Source organism: Phalacrocorax carbo, chromosome 1 (assembly GCF_963921805.1).
Source record: "Phalacrocorax carbo chromosome 1, bPhaCar2.1, whole genome shotgun sequence".
Lineage (NCBI taxonomy): Eukaryota > Metazoa > Chordata > Aves > Suliformes > Phalacrocoracidae > Phalacrocorax > Phalacrocorax carbo.
Window position 1 is genome coordinate 55,445,958 of NC_087513.1, and position 26,898 is coordinate 55,472,855.

Sequence of the window (26,898 nt, forward strand, 5' to 3'; positions counted from 1 at the left end):
GGCTGGATCGATGGGTTGAGGCCAATTTTATGAGGTTCAGCAAGCCAAGTGTTGGTTCGTGCACCTGGATCACAACAACCCCATGCAATGCTACAGGCTCAGGGAAGAGTGGCTGGAAAGCTGCCTGGCAGGTAAGGACCTGGGGGTATTGGTCGGCAGCCAGCTGAAAATGAGCGGGCAGTGTGCCCAGGTGGCCAAGAAGGCCAAGAACATCTGGGCTTGTATCAGGAACAGTGTGGCCAGCAGGACTAGGGAAGTGATTGTGCCCCTGTAGTCGGCACTGGTAAGGCCGCACTTAGACCTTGAATATTGTGTTCAGTTTTGGGCCCCTCAATACAAGAGGGACATTGAGGTCCTGGTGTGTGTCCAGAGAAGAGCAACGAAGCTGGTGAAGGGTCTGGAGAACAAGTCCCCTGAGGAGGAGGGACTGAGGGAGCTGGGGTTGTTTAGCCTGGAGAAAAGAAGCCTGAGGGGAGACCTTATCACTCTCTACAACTACCTGAAAGGAGGCTGTAGTGAGGTGGGTGTTGGTCTCTTCTCTGAAGTAACAAGCAATAGGATGAGAGGAAATGGCCTCAAGTTGCGCAAGGGAAGGTTTACATTGGATATTGGGAAAAAATTCTTCACTGAAAGGGCTGTCAAGCACTGGAACAGGCTGCCCAGAGAGGTGGTTGAGTCACCGTCTCTGGAGGTATTTATATGGTGCTTAGGGACATGGTTTAGTGGGACTTGGCAGTGCTATGTTAACAGTTGGACTCGATATTAAAGGTCTTTTCCAACCTAAATGAATCTGTGATTCTATGATTTTATATTATCATGTTTTTTCCTTTTGTTTCTCATCTTGCATTCAAGGGCAAAAAAAAGTGACGTCAACAGTGTTCTGTCATATGGTGTACATTTTGGTTTGCCACTGTAAGTTTTCCCTCTCTCTCTTCATGCATGTGGAAGTGGGGAGGCTTCCCTTTTCCTGCTTTTCCAGCATATTTGCATGAAATGTTGTGTTCATCAGTTTTTCTGATCTTATTGTTCCTGACCATACCTTGCACATATTGCTACATAAAAGTAGTCTTTTAGATAGGTCTTGAAAAGTATGACAGACACTTAGCAGGCAGTGAACTAAATGAGTTGGGCAAAACTGTTACAGAAGGTGGTAGCAGATTGTCTTTGTATTGCAGGGCATTGCTGAGTGAGTGGCAGATTCTCTTCGGTACTGCTGGAGGGCAGGCGTAGCAGGAGCATAATTGAGAATTGCACTGAAGTGACGCTACTTATTTTGCATTAAAAAAAACCTGAATTGTGCTATCCTTATCCCCCTTCCCTCCAAATCACTGCATTGTAATGGAGAAACATCCTTCCTTTGCCTTTCTTAGCCCCCATTAACTGTGAGAGTGCATAAAGAGAACTTTACTGACACAGAATTGTTTGGTTGCCAGCTGTGGTAGGGGATTGGCTTTGGTGATGATGCAGAGAGGTCCACTGCAGTGTGGTATTCTGCATCTCTGCACTTCTGACTTCAGTCAGCATCATGTTTACTGTGGTTTGGGGAGCTGGGTGGTGATTCTTTCCTCCTCATCTTTTTCCGTTTTGCTCTGGTGTACTTTTCTACATTTGGTATCTTCTCGTATTCCAGTTATCAGAGACAAACCTGTTTTATTTCTTAAATTGCTTGGTTGAGTGCGCATTTTTTGAATGATGGTAATATCCTGCAATTAGGAGATAGAAGTTTGGTTTGTCTTTTTGTTAGTTTCCTTGTCTTTTTGCCTTGCAGAAATAGTTTGCTGTACATTTGAGAAGTGGAATTTGTGGAAAACCAAAGTGGGGGGTGTATATGTAATAGTGCTGCTGAAAGTGGGAGGGGGAGGAGAACAGGTTAACTATATGTATACTCTACAGCCTAATCAAAAGCCTGTCAAAGTTGGTGAAAAAAGATGCCTTGAGTGAATCTGGATCAAGCTCATCAGGGAAAGCACATTGCTTAGCTCAACGAGGAATGGGGACAGGAAACTCCTAAATGTGGACAGGAAGAGGAATTAGGAAGTAAACTTCCTTGCTTATCCACAGAACTGTAGCATTTATAAAGACTTTGCTAGGCTGTGTTTACTTGTTTCCTGATTAGATCCATGCGTACATTGCCCTTCTGAAATAAGCTAAGGAATAAGAACCTTTTGCCCAGTTGGTTAACAAGACACAAAGAATTAGAGCAGGAACAATTCTCAAGGTAGAAGTGAATTGTTTTTGTTGTCATCTTTCTAGCTGAAACAAGGTAGCAAACTTCTCAGTTTTTCATTGAATGTTTGGATGTTTCAGAGCAAGGGAGGAAACAGCATCTCATCTTTATGTTCTTGTAATAGCATTCTAGGAATACATTGGTGTTATGGAATGATTACTATAGAATCCATCATGTCTGGTGTACGTTAATTGTCCCTCTTTATTTAGCCTCCTCTTGAGGAGAGGCAGGATGGAGAAAGAAACCGTGGAGTCTTCTGGTTCTCTTTTTTCTCTTCTATCTGGTGTACAGGATGAATGACTGCAGGAGCTCAAGTTAAACAGAATGATGGGGCTGATTCTCAGAGCAGTGGACCATCTAAAACTCCCTCTGTCTTACTTTGGAATCTTAACTCTAGCATTTCCAAAAATTATGCTCAGAGTGCAGCATCTTTGTTATCCTTTACTAATCTGTATTTATAGAGGTGTTCGTTCTTCTCCGGTGCTGAATTAATCCCTCGCTCTTTGCTTTCAACTGTTGACTTTCTTCAGGATATATGCTTTAGTATGCAAGATGGAATACATGCAGTGGAAGCTTTGTCCATCAACTTCCCAAGTGTGTATCCATCAGTAACCTCAAACACTGCACAACGTTATCACTGTGGTGATGCTGAAATCTGCTGGGGGAAGAGAAGGCTTTAGACCCCAGTTGTGAGAGAATCTGCAGTTGTAGCTTGTTCACTTCCGTGAGCTGCTTATGCTCATTAGAGGTAATTTTGTGTCTGGTGCGGTCTGACTGCTGTTGTCATTCTCCGTGCCTTTGGCCAGAGCAGCATAACTTAGAAGCACAGACTTAAGTGTCTGCAATTGAAAGTAACAGGGTACAGTATCTTGTTTGTGGTTGTGGTGGCCTGAGTTTATACCATATAATTTCAGACATTTAACTGAGGTGTATTAGAAGTTTAATCACCTTATAAAATTGACATGGAAAAAGACCTTCTGGAAGGCTTTCATTGACTCCATAGGGAAACTAGTGAGAGAGAACCAATTTCAGTGATTTAGGCTAAGGCTTTGTGATACAGGAATTTCAGAAATTATTAATTTAAGGAGTTCTTAGCTGTTTGCTCCAACACTGCAGTATGCTGCCTCCTCTCTGTTATCTGTCTGTTGGTTACACCAGTATAACTACAGTGGTGATACACAATGAGATGGTTCAAGAAACTAGTCCAGTCTGAAAAATCCAAAGAAAACCTGCAGTGCTGGGGTGGGAATGAGAGTCTTGGGGGTGGGAAGGCAGGAGGGGGGAGAAACTCCTTAAAATAGTGCTGCCGCTGAAGTAATCTTTTTGTTAAGTCACTTTAAATATATGACATTGTTTTGTATTAATCTGAACTGTTTCTCCTGTCTCCCTGAAACGGTGGCCGTAGTCTTAGTCTTTCCCTATTAGTCTCTTTCAGGAGACAACACTTAAATTTTAGGAATAGATCTGCTTCAACTTTTGGCTCCAGCATGAGGCAGATGCTGTGGAACCTAGAGGGTGAAGGAATGAACAAAGTGACGTTTAGAGGCTATAGGTTGTAGCAGATGAGCAGACGTGTCAGGGAAAGAGAAGTTGATGATGTTTTTAGTGTGAAAATGTCTTAAAATGCTAGGATTTTCTTTCTTTTTGAGGGAAGTTCAACCACTTCTTATGTTAGAGAAAAACCTTATTTTTGCTCACATATTGTCAGTAAGCATCATATGGGCTTGATTATTTTTTTTTGTCTCAAGTCCTCCATAGGAGGAGTATTTGCAGACTTTCCACACCCAAATTGCTCTTAAATCTGTGTCACTTTAAGGGGATGAAGTGCTAAATTGATAGGAAGAATGATAACCTTGGCTAGTGAAACTTGAAAGTGGTATAGTGCATAGCTGAATTTTTTGTATTATCTTAAAGGAACAAAAATTACCCGTAAGAAGTTTGGAGGACATAAATTTGAGCACAACTTTTCTGCAAGTGGATGGTAATTCTTTATTTTGCTAGTTTAAGTAGATCGAGGTTATATTTCTACCTCATTTTAATGTTATTGCATATAATGTAACTAGGTGGTATTATCCTCAACAATGGTTTTGTCGTAATTGATGGATTTAATTCTTGTATACAGTGCGTAACCTGTTTTGTAATAATACTTGCACATAACTGGTAGAGATTTTGTGTTAATTTACTTCATTTGCCTTGAGGAGTTCCCAGGAGTCTTAGTTACAGGCTCATTGCACTAGGCATTGTGAAACAGAATAAAAAGACTTAATTGTATAAACTACATTGAATAGAAAAGACAGACATGTATTACAGGTAATATTAAATATGACCTAAGTATTCATCTTAGCAACTTGTCATAATTTGAAGTGATAATGCATTTAAGACTTTAAAGGCAGGGGCTAGTACTTAGTATGAATAATTTATAAAAGTTAATTAAAAATACTATGTTAGAATTTTTTTTTTACTGCTGTACTGTTCTGAGTATTTGTGGTACTGATTCATTTCCCCAGTGAAAGTGGGAGCTTGGACAAGTAGAACTTGGCAACCCTGCTCACTCTTCAGCTTTCCTCTTGCAATTAATAATTGACTTCTTTTCACAGTCTTCAGTTTTGTAACTGAAAGGTGAAGGTTTGGTTAAGAGTTGTGATGCGTTTGCTGAACCTTCTGTTTCACATGTCTGAGGAGGTAAAGAGCAGATCAGGAGCTGTCCTTGGAATGGTTGCTTGGCTTTTGGTGTATTGTGGAAGCAGACGTGATGTTTGACTGTATGGAGACATTGGGAGATACAGGCAAAGGTGAATTTGCAATAATAGGCATATAATGAGTTGCCAAACTTTTTGGAGGACTAGTGAGTTGGGTCAGGATGTGCAGTCAGCTGATCTGTGGCTTGGAGAAAATAAATGAGGAGCTGAGGGTTCAGCATTATCTTCATTTTGATGGTGGCAAGGGTTGTTTGACTGTTGTGTGAAGATGAAGAGCCTTTTAAATATGAACTTCTGATTTCAAGTGCACTTCAGTAGCCATGCCACTTAAGCAGTTCCTGCTGTGTCCGTTTTGCTGGGACAGATGTTTGTGTGACGATACAGTGAATGGATCTGTCAGTTCAGAAATGGCTTTTCTCTCTTGCAGAATTGTTTCTCAACCATATCAGTTCCCTGATCTGGCTTGCTGCATGAATGGCTGTGTTAGCAGTGTGGAGGAGGCGGGATCTCTTAACCTAGTGCATAGAGGACTGGCCCTATATGTGAAACCAAAATCGTTGTTTTAATCTTTGACATAAAATGTAACCTGACTGATTTGCATAGGTTCTTATTAAAATAGCTGTATTTGTTAAAAATTTAGAAGGATAATTTTAAACAGTCAGTTTGTGGATTTTTTTAAAAACTATTTAAGTGCATCTGTGCTGTCGATTGAGACACAGAGCCAGTGATGTAATAATAAAATCAGGTATATAAAATCACATAAAATTCTGCTTAACTTTGATCATTAGTTATATTTCTAGAAATACATGTTTTCATAGCACCACAACGTTAATACCGCTTACAACAAAATTTTGTTCTTGTCAAACTTATTCATTTTTCATGTTTAGGGATATGAATTTAACAGTAGACTTTACTTGAAGTGCAGAGCTAAACTGGAGATGGTATTTTAGTTCTGTATAAAAAGTAAGACTCTTTGCAGCCATAAAATATCTGTTGGGTATTTTTAATTTGGTGTTACCCAAATATTTTTTTGAGAAAAAAAAATTCAAAAAGTATTTTGAGGGTGGGAGAAGAAATCAGCAGTCAAATAATATCCACATGCAAAATTCTGATTTTCTTCATTGTGGTTGCTTAGGCTTAGTAAAATTTTCTGTGGCCACTTAGGGGAAATATATGAAATAAGAAGTGAATGTAGATCTTATCTAGCACAATAATCCCCAGAGCACTCCCCTCTCTCAACTGACAAAGCTCACTGTGTTCCTTCTGCCATGCTCATCTGTTCTTCACCCATTCTGTGAGAAACATTTCCTTAATTGTTTGGATTTAAGCTTGTACATACTGACTTTCTAAAAAGCTGTACAGACTTTTTGATAAAGAAGGCATAGTGTCTCTGTGAGATGATGGAAATTAGTTACAATCCACTTAGAATGATAGAATATCCTGAGTTGGGAGGCACACGCAAGGATCATTGAGTCCAACTCTTTTCCCTGCACAGGACACTGCCAAAATTCACACCATGTCTCTGAGGGCATTGTCAAAGTGCTTCTTAGATATTGCCAGGCTTGGCACCGTGACTGCCTCCCTGGGGAGCCTGTTGCAGTGTTCCATCACCCTCTGGGTGAACAAACCTTTTCCTAATATCCAGCCTACACCTCCCCTGGCACACCCTCGGGTCCTGTCATTGGTCACCAGAGAGAGGAGATCAGCGCCTGCCCCTCCTCCTCCCCTTGTGAGGAAGCTGTAGACCACAATGAGGTCTCCTCTGTCTCCTCCAGGCTGAATAAACCAAGTGACTTTAGCTGCTCCTCTGGTGGTTTCCCCTCTAAACCCTTCTCCAACTTTGTGGCCCTCCTCTGAACACTCTGTAGTAGCTTTGTATCCTTAATATACTGTGGCACCCCAAACTGCACACAGTACTCGAGGTGAGGCTGCAGCAGAGTGGGACAATCACCTCCCTCAACCAGCTGCAATGCAGTGCTTGATGCACCCCAGGACATGGTTGGCCCTCTTGGCTGCCAGGGCACACTGTTGGCTTGTGTTCAACTTGCTGTCAACCAGAACCCCCAGATCCCTCTCTGCGGGACAGCTCTCCAGTGTCTCGTTCCCATGTCTGTATGTACATCCAGGGTTGTGCCCCAGGTGCAAAATCTGGCACTTGCCCTTCTTAAACTTCATATGGCTGGTGATTGCCCAGCTCTTCAGTTTGTCTAAATCTCTCTGCAGGGCCTCTCTACCCTCAAGAGTGTCAACAGCTCCTCCCAATTTTGTCACCAGCAAACATAATTAGTATTCCTTCCAGTCCTTCATCCAAGTCATTTATGAAGATGTAAAAGAGTACCAGCCCCAAGATGGATCCCTGTGGAACCCTGCTAGCGACCGGCTGCCAGCCCAGTGTAGCCCCATTTAGTATAAACCTTTAAGCCCGACCAGTCAGCCAATTGCTTACCCACTGCATTACGTGTTTATCCAGCTCTATGCTGGACATCTTGTCTGGGAGATGCTTTGAGAGACACTACTAAAAGCCTTACTGAAATTCAAAAAGATTACATTGACTGGCTTCCCTTGGTCGACTAAGTGGGTAACCTTGTCATAGAAAGAAATCAAGTTTGTTAAGCAGGACTTTCCCCTTGTGAACCTGTGCTGGCTGGGACCAATGACTGTGGTGTCTTCCAGGTGTTTTTCAATAACTCCCAGAATAATCTTCTCCATAATTTTGCCAGGCGCAGAAGTGAGACTGACAGGCCTGTAGTTACCAGGGTCATCCCTGTTGCCCTTCTTGAAGATTGAGACAACATATGCCAGCTTCCAGTCAACTAGGACCTCTCCAGATTCCTGAGAGCATTGAAAAATCATTGAGAGAAGTCTTGCTATGACATCAGCCAGCTCTTTAAGTACCCTTGGATGAATCCCATCAGGCCCCATTGACTTATGGGGATCTAGCTGGAGCAGCAAGTCCTGCACAAGTTTGGAGTTGATTGGGAGTTTAGCATTCCCACAGTCATGGTTCTCTAGCTCAGGGCTTTGGGGGTCCCAGAGCCCATCATTGGTGTTGAAGACCGAAGCAAATAAAGCATTTAATGTCTCCACTTTGTCTACGTCCATGTTTGTGAGGTGACCGTGCTCATCAAGTGATGGGCCAATGTTATTTCTGGCCTGCCTTTTACCATTAACATATTTTAAAAATGCTTTTAATTGTCCCTCACTGTACTGGCCATTGTTCATTGTGCCCATCGCTACACACATAGTCTGAAGAATCTCACTAGCACACAGCTCCTCAAGCTTTGGAGTGCCATCCCATTGCCAATCACTGACTATCCTGGTCTGGTCCCTTTCCCCCTTCCAGTCTGGTTTAAAGCTTTGTCAGTCAGCTCTGCTAGCTCCTGAGCAAAAAACTTTTCCTTTTTCTGAGAAAGGTGCATCCCATTGGATGTCAGTAGACCTGGTGATGAATAAGCCATCCCACAATTTTAAAAACCAGAGCTCTGCTGATGACACCAGCCTCAGAGCCGTGTGTTGATCAACTGGGTCTGCCTGTTCCATTCAGTGTTCTTCACTGCTACGGAAAGGATCAAAGAAAACACTAACTGAGCACCTGATCCTTCAACCAACTCCTCCAAGGCTCTGAAATCCCTTTTGATTGCCCTTGGACTTCTCTTTGCTACCTCTTATCTGCTGACATGAAGAACCAATAGTGGGTAATGGTCTGAGGACCTTACCAGATTAGGGAGTTCTCTGCTGCCACTTCCTACCCCAGCCCCAGGAAGGCAGCACAATTCCCTGTGGGTTGGGTCCAGTCAGCATGTTGGAGCCTCCATCCCCCTCAGAAGGGAGTCACTTATGACAACTACCCTTCTTTTTTTCTTAACATGAGCGTTTATGATGCTGGGGGTGGGCTGCCTCCATCTCAGAATGACCTTCGGCCACATCATCAGTTGTCTGCCTGTCCAATTCCAGGGCCTCACACCTATTGTGTACAGGCACCTGGGAAGGTGAGGCAGGCTGAAAGTGGATTCACCTGCTGCCCCAAGCAGTAACCTGCTTCCATACTCCCCTGTCTCCTGGGTCTCCTTCTGCCTGGTGGTGAGGGGGTTGGGGGTCCTTTGTTGCTTGTGCCATGGTTGACTGGTGTGTCTGCCTTTGGGATGGCAGAGTGCTGTTCTACCAGTCGATCTCCTCCTCTGACTCTCTGATACTCCTCAGCCTGGACACCTCATCCCAAAGTTCTGTCACTGGGCTGAGCAGCTCCTTTACTTGGACACATCTCCCACAGGTGAGCTCAGTGCTGCTGTCCAATACTGACCTGAAACTCAGGCATGCCTTGCAGCCCGGGACCTGGGCAGCTGCATGTTCCCTTGAAAGCCCTGTTTTAGTGGCTGCATCAATTTTTGCAGCTGGAGGGGCCACTGAAGGTACAGCTCTTTGTGGGATGGATACCATGGCTCCTGGTGTTCACAGCTCCTTGCAAGTGGCTTGCAGCCTCTGGTTGAAGTAGCAGGGCCCTCCCTGCAAGTCCTGCCTGCACCAAATGCCACACCACGCCCTGGCTGCCGCGCCATGCCCTGCTCGCTCGTGCTCTTTGGGGGCTCTTTAGATTTCCTGTGGTTGCTCCTGGCAAAGCTCCCTCCGTGTCAGCCCTGCTCATGAGATCTGCTGGCTCCCATTGGACCTCTCTGCACCCCTATGGGTTTCCCTGGCTCCAGGAACCCCCCCTTTCCTCCTCAACACGTGCTCAGCCATGGAACTTAACGTTGTTGCCACCGTGCTCCTCGACCACTGAGTGTTGCTTGCGGCTTCACCGTGTTTAAGTTTCCCGCCAACTTTAACTCATTGGAGGAATCTTTTGTTGATGTTTTTTATTGGGCAGGACAAAATTCATTTTTTATGTCAAAGCCAGTATTAGTGCTGATTTGCAAGACATGTTGCTAATATGTGTTATTATTAGACACTTAAGCATGTATAACAACTGCATATGGATGTTTTGAAGACATCATGTTGTGATTTTTTTTTTAAGAACGTAAAATTCAGTTTTCAGTAACACAGTATTCTGGTTTTAAAGTCTATTTTTATGTACTTTCCAAGATACTTTACCTACTTCACCAGGTTCTGGCACTCTCAATGAAAATTAATTGTATACTGTTTAAACTTGGAGTCGTATAGTAAGGCTGCTTTGCTAGAATAAATTATGATGGCTTGGTGAGAGCGAGGTCTGACTGCAGATTCCTCTAGAAGTGAGGTGGTGAATAAGACAATATCAGAGTTTCCCATGTCTTAGATCATTCTGTTCATTTCTAGTATGCAAAAGTAACTTTTAATGGAACAGGATCTGAAACAGCTTTATAGAAAGGTGTGAAGAAAATCTGTTTGCAGTTCAGGGTAACCACAACTATTTGAAAGAAGTATTATACTTGGACAAACTGGTGACCTTTTGAAGTGCTGGCTGTCTTGGTTTACTTCCGTGTAACACCTAAGGTTGAAAAGTAAAACCAGTTTCCCCTTTCTTTTAAAAATGCATAAAATGTAGAAGAAATAAGTTAAATCTGTTAATTTGTTAAATGCAGTCTTAGGTTTGATCCTTCAGTTCATATACTTGTGGCATAGCTGATCTGCCTTCTCTTAAAAGTGGCAGGCAGGGTAATGTTCCTCCAGAACTAAAACAAGATCAGTTTATTCCCAGCCATTGCTCAGGTGTGCAAGTAATAACTGTGCACCTGCAGAAATGAGGGTTAGCTACATGGCCTTGACAATGGAAATGATACTCATACATGGAAACCTTTTTTTCTCCTGTATTTCAGGCTTATTTCAGATCCCGGGGATTGTTTACTTACAAACTACGCTTATACTGAAGTTCTTGGTGAGGTTTTTTTGGTTGTGGGTGTGCTCTACTATTTTAAGAAGATACAGTGAGGAAGGACAAAAATGGTAATTTTTGTGTTTTATATGGGTTGTGACTAGAAATGGCTACAGAGATATATGCATATCTGTTACTGGCATAGCATTTGGCAAGTATTTTAATCAGAAGCCTGGACACTATAAAAACCCTACTTGTTTGTGTACATTTTTTGACTATGGAAAATTCTATCTTACTGTTTGTCACCTGCTTGTAACTATGTTTTCTTTCCTGATAAGCATGCTAGGAAGTGAGAGGTCTTTGACAGATTACTGAAAATATATTCCATTTGACTGCTGCCTGAGACTTTTCTGCACAGATGGGTCGCAGTAGTCAACCCAAATCTAAAGAAAATTTAACGAAGCAGAAAGACCTCACTTACCTCCTACAGAATTAAGTGATGCTTGTTTTGTTTGCTCCTTTATAGGCTTATTAAGAATTAAGTGTATCCCCACAGTATTTTGGGTTTTAGCTCACTTGTTCTGAGCTGTCTCTGTAGTGCTGCACTACTATGCTGGCGTCAGTGTTATGTGGGAAAATCTGGGCAGCTGTCCTGCATTTGTCCGGTCTTTGATAACTGGGACAAAAAAAGTTATAAAGATATATATGGATTTAAAAAACCTAGCACAGTATGTTGCAGAAGACCATTTCACACAGTGATCTTGGTGTGGGAGGACTGATGAACCCTGTTAATCAGCAATGGATGGGGACAGTCTCACGCATGCGGGAACAGTTGAAAAATGCTTACATGCTGTTGACTACCGTTTAATAATCTTGCTCACAGTAGGATCAGAATGCAGTAGCTCCATATTTTGAGGAAAACTATGTTAACAAAGTTGTTCTACAAGGCTGTTTCAGACAATTAAACACGAAACAAAAATCTGTATTGTAGATGTGCTTAAAAATAAGTTCACGTGGAGAAAATGTGGGTTGAAAGACTGCCCGAAATAACTTCAGATATTTCACAAATAAGTCTGAGATATGGATAAGAGGACCAGCTGCTTCTCTCTATCCATGACTTATGTGCAGTGATTTTGTCACTGAGTCTGTTTCTTTATCAGCCAGGCAAGCTTGTAATATGCTTCCTTTGTTCCTACAAGGTTGAAGGCGGCAAATTTTGATTACTGGGCTATTGGGAAAGAAACAAAAGCACTGGAGCACAGTGAAACTGCTTAGACTAGTGAATGTAGTCTGTAATCTCTAGGTGGATGTGCTTGGATGGCTCTACAGCTGAAGGCTATAAATACTTGAGGAGAATCATGAAGCTCTATTGATAGAGCTGGGTGCCCATGTAGTGAGAGTATAGGTGTGACACCGGAGTAGTAAAAGCTGTGCCAGAATCTTACCTTTCCTTTGAATAAATGGGGAAGGCTTTGGATGTTTTTGGGGGGTGTGTGTGTTGGAAAACACTGTAAATGTGTGGAATTTGTGGCTGTTAATGGAGCACTCTTTTGGAGGTAGAATTTAGCCCCTTCTGCTGGGGATGGGATTATGGATATCTACCACCATTATGGAGTTGTATATGATTTTGTTGTAGTCTCTAGTTGGCAGCTAGTGTATCGTTCTCTTGAGTTTCCTGCATATGGAGGAGTATGTGCCAGCTGAAAATGTTTTCTTTAAAGGCTTTCAATAAAAATTTAATTGAAAAATTTTTTTTCCTGTGGATCTAGGTAGACTTTGAAGGCCTCATCTGTCTGAATGTATTTTATTAACAAGGCTTGCCCATGGAATTTTCTCAGTGGTTTTGCTGAGAACATAGCACTTAGATCTAAGCACTTTATAGTGCTGTTATTATTAAGAAAGATTATTACAATAGTAATTGTAATAGTCCTGTGTTTATAGTACATTAATGACAGGAAATGTGCTATATGTCTTAAGTTATCAGTGATGTAATGGATTGAAGTACGTTCTATCTTTTCTTACTCCTGTTATTACTGAAATACCTTTTTTTTTTTTTTTCCTGCTGTTCTGCTCTGTGTTACTCAAGTTAGGCTCCTTGTGAGACATTCAAAGCAAGTGTTGTTCTGTAGGAGACTTGAAAACAGAAAGCGTTTGCTTAGGGCACCAGCAATTTAAGTTCTCCTGTTGAAAACTGTATTTATTTTTCAGGGTAGAATCCAAGATGTAAAAAAAAAAAAAGAAAAAGAAAATTAAGGAGAAAAACATTTTCTCTCTGTTTTGAGTTAGCGTATATATTTTCTGGACTAAAACACTATGTGGTTGCATGACATTGTGGAGGATAGGAATCCATGCCTCAGGTTGACCTTTACTGGACCTCTCTTCGTAAAAGTACTTTAAAGCATCTTGTGCTGTTTCTTCCATTATGTAATTAAAATTATTCTTTTTTTTAATAGTGAGGAGGTCTTGAGAATGTTTCCTAGCATTGTTAACATATGTTAGCAGTTTTCAAACCTTTGTTAGTATTATTATAAAAGAATGAATATCATCAGTGATGAAAGTTTTCATATGATGTAATGCAAAACAGGCTTCCTGAGACCTTGTTCAGACTATGCAAAGTAAGCTTTATTAAAGTCATATTTAAAAACCAGTCTGAGATTGTGAGAGACAGCCTGTGACGAAGATGGAAATGTTGCTTTTATGAGAAGATGCGAAGCACGTGACTGCCAGGGTGTGCATGCAGTCTCCACACCACATGAATGTTGCTGATTGCAGAGCCCCAGACTGCTTATCTAGGGAAGCTGCTTTCTAGCATCTGCCAGTTACAGTAGTTGTTTGCTTACCTTTAGTTTGATAATGTCCTTCTATTTCTGTGTTTTCTGTCCTGCTTTTATTTTTTTGTCCAATTTTTCACCTTAAAAGCAAGTGGTACAAAAAGGGAGAAAGAAGCTTGCGTTAGGTATCCCAGTTTTGAGGGGCAGGAGTATCAAACTGATGAAACACCAAAAGGAGGTTCTGTCCATAAGAAAACCAAACTGGACAAATTGGCATGGTGTGGCCTTCGTAGAAGTGTTATTCATGTAATATATGTGGTCTTTAAAATGCTAAAAAAGTGGAAGTTCAGCAGAACAGCAGACCTCACTTATAATATGACACCTAAAAGATTAGAGTATAAGATGAAAACAGCAGTAAAGTTGACTTCCTAGAAGGGGAAAGACAGAATTGGAAGTATCAAGAATTTGAAAGTTCCCTTCTGATTCTAATGTTTCAGTAATATTCTTGTGGGCATCAAGCTGCATGAACCAGGGCTGCAACAAAAAGATGGTTTTGCATTGGCAGAGAGGGATTGTGGAGACATGCATTGCAGTGGGGTTTTTGTGTGTGTGTGTTCTGTAGCCTGCATGCACCGAGAGTAGAAACCCAAATATAACTAGGATCCCTTTCTGAAAGACCCTAATGGTGGAATTAGAGCCTTCTGTATATAACATGCATATTAGTAACAAAAAAAAAAGAGGCAGATGGAAAAAGAGCATGATGCCAGACATCACCTGCATCTCCTCATTTGTATGCCTGTTTTCTTGAGACTCTGGTGATCTTCTGCTTGAACAAAACTTTTAAGTGTAAAACTAGACTTTCATTTTTGAGTGGGTTCAGCTGAATGTGACAACAAAACACATGGCTAAACAAGAAAACATAATGCAGGCAAGTCTTCCTGGAAATCTCCAGTCTGTGGAGTCAGGGTTCTGTTTCCTGGAAAAGTGTGACCATTGTCTTAAGATTTATTTAAAGGAAGGAGGCTCTCTGGGTGGCTTTATGCAGTTTGTTTTCAGGAAGAGAAAACCACAAGGTGTTTCAGAAATGAAATGCTTTTGTCATCTGTTTATTGACTTCATTTATTTTTTTTAAAAAAAAGACAGTGTATATGCATACACTTTTAATTACCATACTTTTCTTAACACATCTAGGTGTGTGTCAGGCTTTTTCAAAGGGACTAGCCAGGGTCCCCAAACAATTCTGCAGCTGTAGGCCAGTCCTTGAGAATGAGTCCTGATTCTACACACTGAATAATAGATTGAAGTACACAGGAGAGCCTTGACGAAGTGCATTTACTTAGGAGTTTATTATGTAAATGTAGATGATCATACATGGTATTCCAGAATATCTATTCTGGCTGACAAATATTTTCAGTTAAGTTTCATTCAGGGTAATATAAAAACCGTAAGGGATGAAGTTGTAGAGCCTTCTGCTTGAATAGGGTGGACTTGCTCTGACTTCCCATCTTTTCAAAAGGAAGTAGATGAGGGTAAAAAATACCATGTGTTGTCTTGCTGTGTTGGTTTTCACCTAAAAATGTCACTGGAGTAGTTGGGAACCAAAGCATGGAGCAGATGTCTTTGAAAGATGCTGGTGCCAGTTCTCTCACAGGTTCCCATAGATCCTTTTCATTGGAGTATCTTGGTTTGAGCTTTGGTCAGTTGTATCTTGAGTGTTTTCTAACAGAGATCATCCCCAGAGTGAAACGTGGGCCTTGAATACCATTCCTACAGTAGATCCAAAAGTACTTTGATTGTGTTACAGGCTTCTTATTGTTGCATCTTCTAACATGATAGCAAAATACTTGATTACTCCTAGTATTAGCCACAGAGAATAGCTGGAGGGTGAGTATTGTTCTCCTTTGCTTTGTAAAATATTGGTGGAGGTTTGTTTCTTCAGGGACATATAAACAGACCCAGTTAGTAAATGACTGCGGGGAAATATTACTGCTGAAAATGTGCTCCAACTGGTAGTAGGCTACCCACTTGTATTTTCTTGGGAGTGAGTGATTCCTCTTACTTGTGGTACCTAGAAGTTTGGAAAGTTGCAAGGAGAGGGGGTACACGTTGATGTACCAGAAAGTAGGAGACACATACTAAATTTTAATTGCTATTAAAACAGTGGAATTGAGCAATTGTATTGGTGTGACTGGGAGATGTGGATGCTATACCTTTTTTCCCTCTTTCTTTTTCTCCCCCTTTAGGAGGGCTTTTGAGCTGCTGCTCTGCTGCTGAACAGCATGCAGTCCTTTCGGGAGCAAAGTAGTTACCACGGAAACCAACAGAGCTACCCGCAGGAAGTGCACGGTTCATCCCGACTGGAAGAGTTCAGCCCCCGCCAGCAGGCCCAGATGTTCCAGAGCTTTGGAGGAAGTGCTGGCAGTGGACGTCGTGGAGCAACAGGAGCCTCTACAGCAATGCCTGGTGAGAGCTCTGGCCATCAGAGCTACCAAGGTTTCAGAAAAGAAGCAGGAGAGTTTTACTATATGGCTGCCAACAAAGATCCAGTGGCGTCAGGAGGGCAGCAGCCACCTCAGCGCAGGCCTTCCGGACCAGTACAGAGCTATGGGCCCCCTCAAGGGAGTAGCTTTGGGAGTCAGTATGGGAGTGAGGGACATGTGGGCCAGTTTCAAACACAGCACTCAACCCTTGGGGGTGTGTCCCACTATCAACAGGATTATACCGGTCCTTTTTCTCCAGGGAGTGCCCAGTATCAGCAGCAAGCTTCTAGCCAGCAGCAGCAGGTGCAGCAGCTGAGACAGCAGATCTATCAGTCTCATCAGCCTTTACCCCAGGCTTCCAGCCAGTCTGCTTCTAGCACCTCACACTTGCAGCCAATGCAGTGTCCATCCACCCTGCCTTCCTCTGCTTCTGGGTACCAGTTACGAGTGGGTCAGTTCAGCCAACACTATCAGCCACCTTCATCGTCATCCTCCTCCTCTTTCCCTTCCCCACAGCGTTTTGGCCAGTCAGGACAGAATTATGATGGAAGCTACAGCGTGAATTCTGGGTCACAGTATGAAGGCCATGCTGTGGGTTCCAATGCACAGGCATATGGGACCCAGTCAAACTACAGCTTTCAGACTCAACCGATGAAAAGCTTTGAGCAGTCTAAGCTGCCCCAAAGCGGGCAGCAGGGGCAGCAGCAACAGCACCCACCTCAGCATGTAATGCAGTATTCAAATGCTGCCACCAAGCTCTCTCTTCAAAGTCAAGTGGGACAGTACAGCCAGACTGAAGTTCCTGTAAGGTCACCAATGCAGTTCCACCAAAACTTCAGTCCAATCTCAAATCCGTCTCCTGCTGCATCTGTGGTTCAGTCTCCAAGCTGCAGCTCTACCCCTTCTCCACTCATGCCAGGTGGAGAAAATCTCCAGTGTGGGCAAGGCAACATGTCCATGGGTTCTAGAAACCGAATCCTGCAGATGATGCCTCAGCTTAGTCCTACACCATCTATGATGCCAAGTCCCAATGCTCATGCAGGGAGTTTCAAGGGGTTTGGGCTGGAAGGACTGCAGGAAAAAAGGCTCACAGATCCAGGGCTGAGCAGCCTGAGTGCTCTAAGTTCTCAAGTAGCCAATCTACCCAACACAGTCCAGCACATGTTGCTCTCGGATGCCTTGGCACCTCAGAAAAAAAGTTCCAAAAGGTCATCCTCTTCAAAGAAGGCCGACAGCTGCACCAACTCAGAAGGCTCCTCTCAGGCAGAGGAGCAACTCAAGTCTCCCCTGGCGGAGTCCCTTGATGGTGGCTGTTCCAGTAGTTCAGAGGATCATGGCGAAAGGGTGAGACAGCTGAGTGGCCAGAGCACCAGCTCAGACACCACTTACAAAGGGGGTAACTTAGAGAGATCCAACTCCTCACCAGCACAAGGCTCTCAGAATGAGCCATCAAAACTCAGCAGCAGCCCTGCAGCTAGGGAAGATGTGGCCTCTCCTGATGGGAAAGAAGCTGTGGCAGCTGTGGAAAATGCCCCAAAAGTGAATGAAAAGGCAGTTGGGGTGATTGTCTCCCGGGAAGCCATGACGGGAAGAGTAGAAAAGTCAGGTGGACAAGATAAACCCGCACAAGATGATGCTTCCACAGCCACTCAGGCACCAGCTAGTGCTAGTGGAGCGAAAGAAGCTGGGCATGCAGGGGCGCAGCCAGAAACTCAAGGAGGAAGTAAAGGGAGCAAAAGTGGAGATAACACTAACCATAATGGAGAGGGGAACAGCCAGCCTGGTCATGCGGTTGCTGGGCCAAATTTTCCTGCAAGAACAGAACCGTCCAAATCTCCTGGCAGTTTAAGATACAGTTACAAGGATAATATAGCAGCTGGTATACAGAGAAATATTGGTGGCTTTCCACAGTATCCTTCTGGGCAAGAAAAAGGGGATTTTCCGGGGCACAGTGAGCGCAAGGGCCGGAATGAGAAGTTTCCTAGCCTCCTACAGGAGGTCTTACAGGGGTACCACCATCATCCAGACAGAAGGTATTCTAGGAATGCACAGGAGCATTCTGGGATGGCTGGGAGTTTGGAGGGAGCCATGAGGCCCAATATCTTAATTAGTCAAGCCAATGAATTGACCAATAGAGGCCTCTTAAATAAAAGCATGGGGTCTCTCCTGGAAGGCCCTCACTGGGGTCCCTGGGATAGGAAGTCTAGCAGCGCAGCTCCTGACATGAAGCAGATAAATCTAGCTGATTACCCTATTGCTAGAAAGTTTGATGTGGAGTCTCAGTCTTCTGCCCATGAAGGGGGAGCTCTCTCAGAGAGGAGGTCAGTGATCTGTGACATATCTCCATTAAGGCAGCTTGTCAGAGATCCTGGCCCTCACCCAATGGGGCACATGGGTCCTGAGGCCAGAAGTGGAAGGAGTGAACGTCTTGCCCCTGGCTTAAGCCAGTCAGTAATACTCCCTGGTGGTTTAGTATCCATGGAAACAAAGATGAAAGCTCACAGTGGGCAAATAAAAGAAGAAGATTTTGAACAGTCAAAGAGCTCAGCTAGTCTCAATAATAAAAAAACAGGAGACCATTGTCATCCTGCTGGCATCAAGCATGAATCTTTCCGAGGTAACGCTAGCCCTGGAGCTGCAGTCTCCGATGTTGCTCCAGACTACATTCCCCAGCAGGACAGCAGATCAACACAGATGAGACGAGCACCTGGCAGAACTGGAAGCACCAGGGGTAAATCACCTTCTCAATTTCAGGATCTTGCCGATAAGCTGAAAATGTCACCAGGCAGAAGCAGAGGCCCAGGGACAGATCTGCATCACATGACCCCACACATGACACTATCTGAAAGAGTTAACAGGGGTTCCTTGCATTCTGCTTACCCTCAGAATTCAGAAGGCCCATCTTTGGCTTCAGCATATCACACAAATGCTAGGCCTCATGCTTTTGGTGACCCTAACCAAGGTTTAAATTCCCAGTATCATTACAAAAGACAGATATACCAGCAACAGCAAGAAGAATACAAAGATTGGGCAAGCAGCACTGCTCAGGGTGTGATTGCTGCAGCTCAGCACAGGCAGGAAGGAGCAAGAAAGAGCCCAAGACAACAGCAGTTTCTGGAAAGAGTAAGGAGTCCCTTAAAAAATGACAAGGATGGAATGATGTACCTTCAAGGTAGCTCTTACCATGATACTGGAAGCCAGGAAGCTGGGCGCTGCATTATGGGGAGTGACAGTACTCAGAGCAAATGCACCGAACTGAAACATGGCAATCAGAAGTTGCAGCATCACGAATCTGGTTGGGACCTCTCTCGGCAAACTTCTCCTGCCAAAAGCAGCGGCCCTCTCGGAACAGCCAACCAAAAAAGATTTTGCCCTCAAGAAAGTGATGGGCATCGACGAGAGGAATCTACAGATTTGCCTAAGCCTAGTAATGCCATGCTCAGGCTCCCTGGCCAGGAAGATCAGTCTCCTCAAAATCCATTAATTATGAGGAGGAGAGTCCGTTCTTTCATCTCGCCTATCCCTACCAAAAGACAGCCACAGGATATGAAGAACAGTGGCAGTGAAGATAAAGGGCGACTGATGACTTCAGCAAAAGAAGGAGCTGATAAAACGTACAACTCCTATGCCCATTCATCTCAAAGCCAAGATGTTGGCAAGTCAGTTGCAAAGGGAGATTCCTTCAAGGACCTGCCAAGTCCTGATAATAGGAATTGCCCTGCTGTTTCCCTCACAAGCCCGGCTAAGACCAAAATATTGCCCCCAAGAAAGGGGCGAGGATTAAAACTGGAAGCTATTGTTCAAAAAATTACATCTCCCAATATTAGGAGAAGTGTTTCTACCAACAGTGCTGAAACTGGTGCAGATACTGTTACTCTTGATGACATCCTGTCCCTTAAAAGTGGGCCTGAAGGAGGAAATGTAGCTGGACATGGACCAGAGGCTGAGAAGAGAAAAGGAGAGATGTCAGATCAAGTGGGGCCAGCAAGCCAGGATACAGCTGGTGAAATAACTCTTCCAAGATCTTCAGAAGAGTGGCAAAGCAGTGAGGATGATAAAACCAAGAAAGAGGTCCCTGAAACTGCCAGCGTTGGTAAAGAAGGAGCAGGTTCCAGTGCAGCACCACCACCGTTGCAGAAGTCAAGCGGTCAGGGAAGGTCTGATGGAGCTGGAGCTGGAACTCTGACCTTTTCCGACTCAAAAACAATTCCCCCTTCCAGTGTGTTTACTTCTGAACCAAATCTGAAGTCTGAGGAAAAAGATGGAGATGTGACAAACATTTCACCCAAGCCTGATGGTTTCCCTCCAAAGGGATATTTTCCCTCTGGAAAGAAAAAGGGGAGGCCAATTGGGAGCGTGAACAAGCAGAAGAAGCAGCAGCAGCAGCAGCAGCAACAGCAGCAACTGCTACCGCCTCCGCCGCCCCCACCAGTACCTTCGCAGTCTTCAGAAGGAGTAGGTGGTGGTGAGCCAAAACCGAAGAGGCAAAGGAGGGAGAGGCGAAAACCTGCAGCACAGCCACGGAAGCGGAAGCCTAGACGAGCTGCTCCGATTGTGGAGCCTCAAGAACCAGAGATCAAGCTTAAATATGCTACCCAGTCTGTAGATAAAACTGACTCCAAGAATAAGTCCTTTTTCCCTTATATTCATGTGGTAAACAAGTGTGAATTAGGCGCTGTGTGCACAATCATTAATGCGGAGGAAGAGGAGCAGAACAAATTGGTGAGGGGTCGGAAGGGACAGAGGTCTTCAACACCCCCTCCTAGCAATGCGGAGAGCAAAGTGCTGCCCACCTCAACTTTCATGCTGCAGGGCCCTGTAGTAACAGAGTCTTCTGTCTTAGGGCATCTGGTTTGCTGCCTGTGTGGCAAATGGGCCAGCTATCGTAACATGGGTGACCTCTTTGGTCCTTTCTACCCCCAGGATTACGCAGCCACCTTGCCCAAGAACCCGCCTCCAAAGAGGGCCACAGAAATGCAGAGTAAGGTCAAGGTACGGCACAAAAGTGCTTCTAATGGTTCCAAGACAGATACGGAAGAGGAGGAGGAACAGCAGCAACAGAAGGAACAAAGAAGCCTAACTGCTCATCCCCGCTTTAAGAGGCGGCACCGCTCTGAGGACTGTAGTGGAGCCTCTCGGTCACTTTCAAGGGGAGCTTCTTGTAAAAAAGCAACCACTGACGGTGGCAGTGGTGGTGAAAAGACTCCTTTGGACTCAAAACCCTCTATGCCCACTTCAGAAGGTGGCACTGAGCTGGAGTTACAAATTCCTGAACTACCTCTTGACAGCAATGAATTTTGGGTCCATGAGGGTTGTATTCTCTGGGCCAATGGGATCTACCTGGTCTGTGGCAGGCTGTATGGGCTGCAGGAAGCTGTGGAGATTGCAAGAGAGATGGTGAGTACCTAACCTCGCTACGCAAAATTATTTGGTTTTGTTTGCGATATATATACTATTTGGAATACCATTTTTCCTTGTTCTTCTCTCATGTCTTAAGCAATCATCTTTCATCTTAAATAAATCTCTAGTGATCTCCTTTTGATGATGTCATTTAGATCTCTGCCACATCTGATCAGACATATCTTTCAGGCATCAAAAAGCTGGATGCTCCTTACCTACTAAAAGTTCTGGATGTCCAAAGGTTTTCTCATGACTACAATGATCTTTTTTTCCTCCTCCTTATTCTATCCTGTTAGATAATAAATATTCTTTAGGGCTCTTCTTGGAGTCATACAGTGAAAGGACAAGTGGCAGCAGACACAAATTGCGACAAAGACAATTCCAATTCAATATTAGGCAAAAAATTTCCTTGTGAGGGTGGTCAAACATTGGATTGAGGGAGCGGGAATGACAGAGCAGCCGTGGAATATCTGTTCTGGGAGATGCACAAATGTGACTTGGCAAGGTCCTAAGCAACATGGTTCACCTCCTGAAGTTGGATCCAGCTTCAAACTCGGCTCTGCTTTCAGCTGGGGTCCCTTCCAACCTAAGTTATTCTGTGACTGTAATATGTATTATACAACTGTAGGAGAATAAGGTAGATAGAGTAGAATCACACAGAGGTCTGTACGCTTTAAGTGAGGTGTGGATGGATTTAGTATTGATTAATTCCGTAGAAGTTATGCCACACATCATACTGATAACTGACTTTCTCCAAAGTGTGAGTATACAGTGAGTGAGAAGAAATATGTAAAATCAAAGCAGGGACAAAGGGAGAACTTTAATCACAACCAGCTGGTTGTGAATGGAGACACTGGCTATTCTTGATTTTTCTGAGACGTAAGCTCACACTTTAAAACCACAGTTATGTGGCTCTTTGCCATCATCAGTATGCTGATCCCTTTATTTATGCTCACCTTTTGCATTATGCTTTCTGTCCTGGGTCAGGCCATGGAAGAAGCACTAGACTTTTTCCTGTTCTGTTCAGATTCTTCCTTTTCTAAAGTGTTGGGATCCAGTTTTTATCATCTTTTTGCTCTGTATTGTTACATAGAGCATGTACATTTCCTCCCCATGAGCTTTTCTCTTCAGGTTTGATTCCTGGCTTGTTCTGCGTTTTCACTCACTGCTCTTTGACAGTAATTACATGCTTCTTTGCCCTAACTTGATTTGGCCTGCATTCTTGTTTCTAGCCTCTCATTAAACAAAGTCAGTTAATTTCATTTGGTTTTCATCAAGCCGTGCCAGCATGCTTGTTCTGATGCAACTGCTGAATTTCTTATCTCTGATAATTGTATGGTTTCTTTCGGGATCCCCATCACTGGATTCCACTCGCAATGTGGCCATTCTTTCATGTCTTGTAGTTCACCAGTATTCTGAACTCGGAGCACTCCAGCCTGATTTTCCCTTTTTCCTGTTTTCAGAGTTTGATCCTTGTTCTCCCAGTAGCAAATGCCTTCTCCGCAAGCTCTTGAACCACTTGAGTTGTCCTCCAACAATCCTTTTTGTGTTTCTGTACCTGCAAAGAGGGGTGTGCCTGGCAGAAACATGCTACGCTGATAGGCCCTAATCAAACTTAACAAATAGTAGCCAGTTACCCACAACACTTTTTTGGGTTTTGCATGTTGTTTGATATCGAGTTCTTTCCCTGCATTGGATCTTGATGTCTTGCTGACTGAATACACTTTGGCCTACCCTTTATCACTTTCTTCCAACCGTTATGATCATCTCCTTGTCGCAAATAGATTTTTTTTTTTCTTCTCTTCTTAACCCTTTCATCTGCCCTTATGGCACCATACAAGAACATCTCCTTATCTTCCTTGAACCTTGTGTCCTTTCTCTCTACCTCTTTCTTTTAATCACTTGCTCAACTCCTAGCTTTTCTTTTTCTTCATAGTACCTGTACACACAAGTGGTTTTTTCTTTTTTTTCTTTTTTTTTTTTTTAAGAAGTGTACAAAATGCCTCTGGCCTCCCTTGCCTTCACAACTACCTCTTAATTTCCTTTCCCTTTTTTCATCTCAGAATTCTTTGAGTGCATTGTGTGGGGCTCTTGTCCTCCACTGTGGCTTCGATTGTGCTCTACTACAATTGTAATGAGTGTTTTACGGTGATCTCTCCTAGCTAAGGTTCAGATTCAGTTCTTCATTTTCCTTTCCCTATCAGCTCCATTTGTCACTATCAGCTGTGCTGCTCTTGAAGTGTTGTTTCACCATTGTTTCCCATCTGTGTCCTTTTTTGATTACCTCCTTTCCACTATTTTTTGCAGAGGCTGTTGTTCATTACTACCAGCTTTTTGTGTAGGGTTCACTGAAGTTCTGCTTGTGGTTTCCTTCCCTTTATCCTGGAATACCATGCCTTTGGGTAGTTTTTGGTTACCCGGTCACTTTTTCCAGAGTCTCATAGAGCTTACTTTTTGCTCCAGGTTCATGTTCTTCTGCCACAAACTTAAAAATTGTTCTTGAATTTATGGTGAGTTCTCAGATGCTCACTTCAAAACATAGCCTTTAATCTAAATCATCTTTAACATCCATCGACTGCCATCTTTTTCTGATTTTCTTGTCACTCAGACTCTCAGTTTCCTAATTTGATTTTTAAATTATTTGTTCCTAATCATTCCTGTTTAAGGCTGTAAGAAATACTGCTTACTTTCTGTGTATGAGAAGTAATATGCAGCCTTTCAGTGTTCTCCACTGTTCTGTCTGGGTACATTCTTAATCTAGTTGTAAGACTCTGAACTTTCGGAGGCAGGGACTATTTTCTTGTGAGTGCTTTGTTTTGTTATGTGTTACACAAACACAGTAACAGGTGTCCTCGCTGAATGCTGGGCTCTTCTGCTTTATGTCCATAAGAGAAATCCATCTTTCTCTTTTACTTCTGTCACAAATAATGGAATAGGTTTTCTCCTAGCATTTTTTTCCTTAACCTTTTTATCCTATTGTAGCAAATTGTAGTGCTGTATTCTTTGGAAGTGGTATGTCCTCCCCCTTTCAGTTAGAGGAGGATTATGTGCAACACAGAGATGGCGGTCAGGGTATTCGAAGGTGTACCTGCCAGAAGCCATCCCCAGGCAGTGGAAAGGCTCTGTTGAACTAGACTCCTTTGCCCCGCTGCCTGAGGATAGCCTCCTGGCTCAGACAGCTGATTTCCTGTGCTTGTTGCGTATGCTTTTTTTTTTAACATCTTCCTTGCTTTGCAAGTGCATTTTCTTTTTGTTCCCTCCGACATGCAGCTTATCAGTGTTAGTGTCCTGGAAAAGCAGATGTGCAAACCATGTAGCTGCTTGCTAGCGGGAGAGAGTAGACAGGCATGTGCACAAGCATACAGGAATCTAGGACTTAAATTTGGTCCTGGATAAGGAAAGACATTAGTTTATGGCATATGAAGGGACATGAGCCTGGAAGTGAATAATTCACGTATGTAGCACATTCTGTGCAAATGAAATACTGCCATGATTCAAAATCTATGTAAATTGTTTGTAATACCCACAAAGGGCAAATGCGCACCAAATTTAAACTGAGTCCATACCATTAAGTGAGTTGAAATATTTTCTTTAGAGATCTGGCTCTATTATTGTTGCTTATGCAGCATCCTAGTATAGAAATAAGAAACATAAACTTCTAGTCAAAGACCATAAACCATAGAACCATGATGTAGAGGTAGTGGCATAAGTAACCTGCCCTGCATTTCTTCTCAGATGCACTCACCTGTTTTTTTCTCACATGGCAGCTTATTATAGATTCCCTCCCCACCCCCCACTCCATTTTTTTGTTTGCCTTCCAGAATCAGGAAGGAGTTTGAAGAATTTTTCTTGCTATGTTAAGTTTTCTGTTTGTTATATGAATAAATGCCTGTGTCTTACTGCAGTTTTTTGAGAACTTTTTTGAGAACGCAGTCAATCTCAAGAAAGGCTTAGAATGTACATGAGGTTGCTCAAAGGTTGACTTGTACCAGGTGTTCTAGAAGAATTTGAGGTGAGACGGTATTATCTTAAGAAGGTTTATCAAACTGTGAAGTGACTCTCGTGAGCTTTGAGCTTTCCTTAAAGTCAGGTTTCACCCTAGACTGAAAATGGTGTGAATGTATATCTTCCAAGCAGCAATCCAGCTGGTTTCCGAAGTGCTAAAATCTGCCTTTCTTGAAGGCTAATGGTGTTCCTCTTGCTCTGGACACTCTAGAGGGCTTCTTGGTTCTGAGAATGCGAATAGCTGATCAGATGAATTAGGCTGCTTCAGATACAGAATGGCTTAATCCTTCTCCTTATTTTGAGGTTCAAAGTAGATACCCCAGCAGATGGACCTACCTGCCAAGTAGGCTGTCTTTCTCTCTTAAACTGCCTGTTAAACAATAGTAAGGGTGCTAACTGGCCTTCTTGCGGTTGGACGTTTTTGGTTCTAAGGCTAATGAAATCTTGAATTGGCATAAGATGTTCTGCCTTACGATAGTAGGAATCTTACAGCAGGTATTCCTGCAGCAGGTTTGGAAAAATATATCCATGTTATTCCTCTGGAAATCATTTGGTCTCTCTTCTTACAGTCATGTCAACCATTTATTGTATTTATAGATTTGGAGAACTAACAGTTGTATGCCATCTGCTATAAATACCTTTAAGGAGGCAGTTTTCTACCTTGTTTATCATCTCATAGTTTTCCTATTTGTGAGAAACTCATTTTCATGCAAGGTGAAATCTTGGTTACCTTTGAAACTGGCAAAATTATGAAGTCACTTCAGTAGTTGTCAGCAGATTTAATGTTCAAAAGAATTGATGGTCTTTATTCTCAGTATTAGATTTAAGAAGCTGTAAGTGAAGAACAATGCAGAAAACATTGTGTTAGGTTGTGTTGTAGAATCTGAGAAGATAGTTTTTACTATTGTTTTTAAAAAGCTGTTCACTAGGAGGTGGTATACTATTTCTTGGAAATTTTTTTTGATAAAACACTTTTTTTCCAAGGCAGAGGCTCTGGCCTAGCCACAGGTATTGCTTCTGGGTTTTTTGTTCGTTTGTTTTGTTTGGGTTCTCCCCCTGCCCTGCCCGGTCATAATTGACCTTGCTAAAAGTAAACCTAGCTCTTGTTTCTGCTGACAGTGCCCTGTGAAAGGAAAACTTGTTTATCCCCCTTTTAAAGATCTCTTCTAAAAGGTCTGAAGAATTTAATGCTTTTCTCCTCAATCTCTGCTTCATTCCCAGCTTGAAAAATCTTTTAATCCTTATACATGGAAGGAAGTCCTTGGAACCTGTTTCCTTTGTTGCCTCTTATTGAGAGGATCATCCTGGGTTTCAGTCAGGAGTACTTCAGAGTAACAAGCAGTGAAGGGTAAAATCTGCCCATCATCTGCAGCATAATGGAAGGAAACTTTGGGCTTTCTTTCACCAATCTGGAATTTTGTCCAGCTCTCCATGGATTATCTTTCAAAGCCTGCTGCTTACCTGAAGAGGAGAAATCTGCCTGCCGGTTAACAAGCCTGTTCAGAAGGTCAGGCTGACTTTCTCCAAA

General features: G+C 43.1%; 1 protein-coding gene across 6 annotated transcripts in view; it reads left to right on the forward strand.

Annotated features, from left to right (window-relative positions):
- TCF20 (transcription factor 20) overlaps window positions 1–26,898 on the forward strand; it is a 135,112-nt gene that overhangs the window by 74,380 nt on the left and 33,834 nt on the right. For 5 of the 6 annotated variants that reach the window (XM_064453249.1, XM_064453273.1, XM_064453268.1 and 2 more), the window contains one exon: window positions 15,729–21,362. In XM_064453249.1, coding sequence (XP_064309319.1) covers window positions 15,765–21,362 — 5,598 coding nt within the window. In that variant the 5' untranslated portion in view covers window positions 15,729–15,764. Of the gene's footprint in view, window positions 1–10,718; window positions 10,846–15,728; window positions 21,363–26,898 lie in introns of those variants that run through there. The other variant, XM_064453256.1, reaches the window with a different exon arrangement.